At 47.1% G+C, this 2,500-nt stretch overlaps 1 protein-coding gene across 1 annotated transcript in view; it reads left to right on the top strand.

The window, feature by feature from the left end:
* Window positions 1-1,606: 1,606 nt before the first annotated feature.
* Window positions 1,607-2,500, top strand: part of si:ch73-139j3.4 (CD82 antigen) — an 8,221-nt gene continuing 7,327 nt past the window's right edge. The window contains exon 1 of the mRNA XM_061049381.1: window positions 1,607-2,029. Coding sequence (XP_060905364.1) covers window positions 1,964-2,029 — 66 coding nt within the window. The 5' untranslated portion in view covers window positions 1,607-1,963. The remainder of the gene's footprint in view (window positions 2,030-2,500) is intronic.

The raw sequence follows: 2,500 nt of genomic DNA, 5'->3' as shown, positions 1-2,500 counted from the left end.
TCTGTGTGTGTGTGTGTGTGTGTGTGTGTGTGTGTGTGTGTGTGTGTGTGTGTGTGTGTGTGTGTGTGTCTGTGTGTGTGTGTGTGTGTGTGTGTGTGTGTGTGTGTGTGTTTAAGTCTTATTCAGGTTTGAAGGCATCAGAGGTATTTTAAAATGTCCCAGGATGCCTTGAGGGTCTTGAAAGAATATGTGGTGGCCTTGAGGCTGTTCCAGGCCCTTGAGAAAGTTTCAGGAGGTATTAAGACTTTTCCAGGCACTTCAAAATGTTCCAGGGGTCCTTTCATATTAAACAGGCTTCTGACTTCTAAGGGTCCTTGAGAAGGTATCGGAGGTCTTTAAAAATGTTCAAATAGGCCTTGAGGACGTTTTGAGAGGGTTCAGTGGGTCCTTGGAAATCCTCAAGGACAATCCTTTAACCATTGAATGATTACAGTCTGATTCAAAAGTATCGTTGCTATGGTTACCTTCAGCTTCAGGTGTGCCCTTCGTAGCAACCAATCAAAGAGCAGGACTTTCTGTTGCCATGGTGACATGATTAATCTTCTTCTTGGTGATGTCACTGATGGTCATGTGACATCATGATGCCACGCCGATCTCTATCAGGAACATAAAAACATCAAACCGGACACGTCGCCATGGTAACCGGGGAGCGGCAGGGCAAACGGCTGAATCTGATTGGCTGTCGTCATTATGGCCGTGGGAATGAGGCCGAGCTGTGACCTCTGACCTCACTCTGCATATAACATGTTTCTCTTTAACTCGGGGTCGAAGGTGACAGCGGCTGTTTGTGTAGCAGCAGGGGGGTTCAAGCTGAGGACTGAGGACCCTCCAGGGGACCTTTAAGTCTTTTCAAGGACTGAAGTCCCCATGTTACAATGTTTGACATTATGTGAGTCAAACTGAGGGTCACGGTCCCTCAGGGGGTCACGAGATGATGACCTTTTCCAATGTTTGAGGAAAGAGCGTTTGCAGCAGCACGCCGCTCAGAGTGCTCCGAGTTGAAAATCGTTCAACTTTTCAGAAAGGCGCTGTTAATGTCACCGGTGCTCTTTTCAAAATAAAATATATTTCCCATATTTTTCCACCTAAGACTCGAGTCTTGTACCTACATCCTCCTCGCTCCGCGTCTGGTTGGGAAATAATTATCTCAAATATCAAACATGCCGTTAAAAGAAACGGATCTGCGGTGGTCATATACAGACTGTTGTCATGGAGACAGGAAGGAAGTGCAGCTTTACAGAAAATAAACACAGAGTGAGTTTGTCCTCCGGGGTCGGAGTGACTTTAACAGAATGAGGTCGTTTATTTTGTGTTCTGCAGGTTTGAGGAATCAGGACCGAGAGGAAACAGCAGAGTTCAGTCCTGCAGAGAGGAGGTCCGACAGCGCCCTCTGCTGTTCACTCTGAACCGGTACGTCCAGTCACTGTTTCCTGGTTTCCTGGTGTGTGAGTGTTTGTGTGTGTGTGTGTGTGTGTGTGTGTGTGTGTGTGTGTGTGTGTGTGTGTGTGTGTGTGTGTGTGTGTGTGTGTGTGTGTGTGTGTGTGTGCGTGTTTCCATGGAGACGGTCAGATGAGTTTAATGAATGATGGGACAATAAGGAAGTGGACTCTGATCTCAGGTGTTGTTGAAACTCAGACAGACGCTGAATCTCTGCTGAGGAACCTGAACCACCTGAGGAACACACCTGGACCTGCCGAGTTCTCCTAAACACACCTGGACCTGCCGAGTTCTCCTGAACACACCTGGACCTGCCGAGTTCTCCTGAACACACCTGGATCTGCTGAGTTCTCCTAAACGCACCTGGACCTGCAGAGTTCTCCTGAACACACCAGGACCTGCCGAGTTCTCCTGAACACACCAGGACCTGCCGAGTTCTCCTGAACACACCAGGACCTGCCGAGTTCTCCTGAACACACTGCTGAGTTCTTGGACAGGTGATACGAGGAGGTGCAGGTTTCTGAAGATGAAGCTGCATGTGAAGATTCAGCTGCTGACGTTCAGCTCTGAAGTTTTAAACTTCATCTTCCTGGTAAGATCAGAAAATAAACAATCAGATGTTTATTTACTTCATGATGAACTCAGAGTCAGAGAGGTTAAATAATGAATAGAGATATTCAGATAGAATGTTTTTTAAGTTTGTCTTCAGGAGCGGGAGCTGAAACCTCACAGGAAGGAGACGATGTTAAAGACGAACCCGTCAGAACAGCTTCATTCAGAAACATGTGACTCAGTTAAAGGTCCAGTCAGTGAGCTGTGTAGAGAAATGATAAAGGTATCTTACTATCTGATCATTAAGGAAACATGTTGAAGTGCTGGCTTCTCTGACAACAATGCAGCAGCCAGTATGTCCTCCTTCTAACTTTAGATTCTGCTCCTGAATGATCTGGATTTGTTTGGACCAGAGAAGGTAGGCGCTGTTAAGACACGCCCCCACACGGCCGTTTTGGACGCCCCTCGGTTTGCCAGATATGAGAGCAGTTATCAGGTCAACAGGTGTTGC

This window comes from Labrus mixtus, chromosome 11, assembly GCF_963584025.1.
Source record: "Labrus mixtus chromosome 11, fLabMix1.1, whole genome shotgun sequence".
In the NCBI taxonomy this organism is placed as follows: Eukaryota; Metazoa; Chordata; class Actinopteri; order Labriformes; family Labridae; genus Labrus; species Labrus mixtus.
The sequence above is the reverse complement of the archived record's forward strand: the minus strand, read 5'-3'. Positions and strand labels throughout refer to the sequence as shown.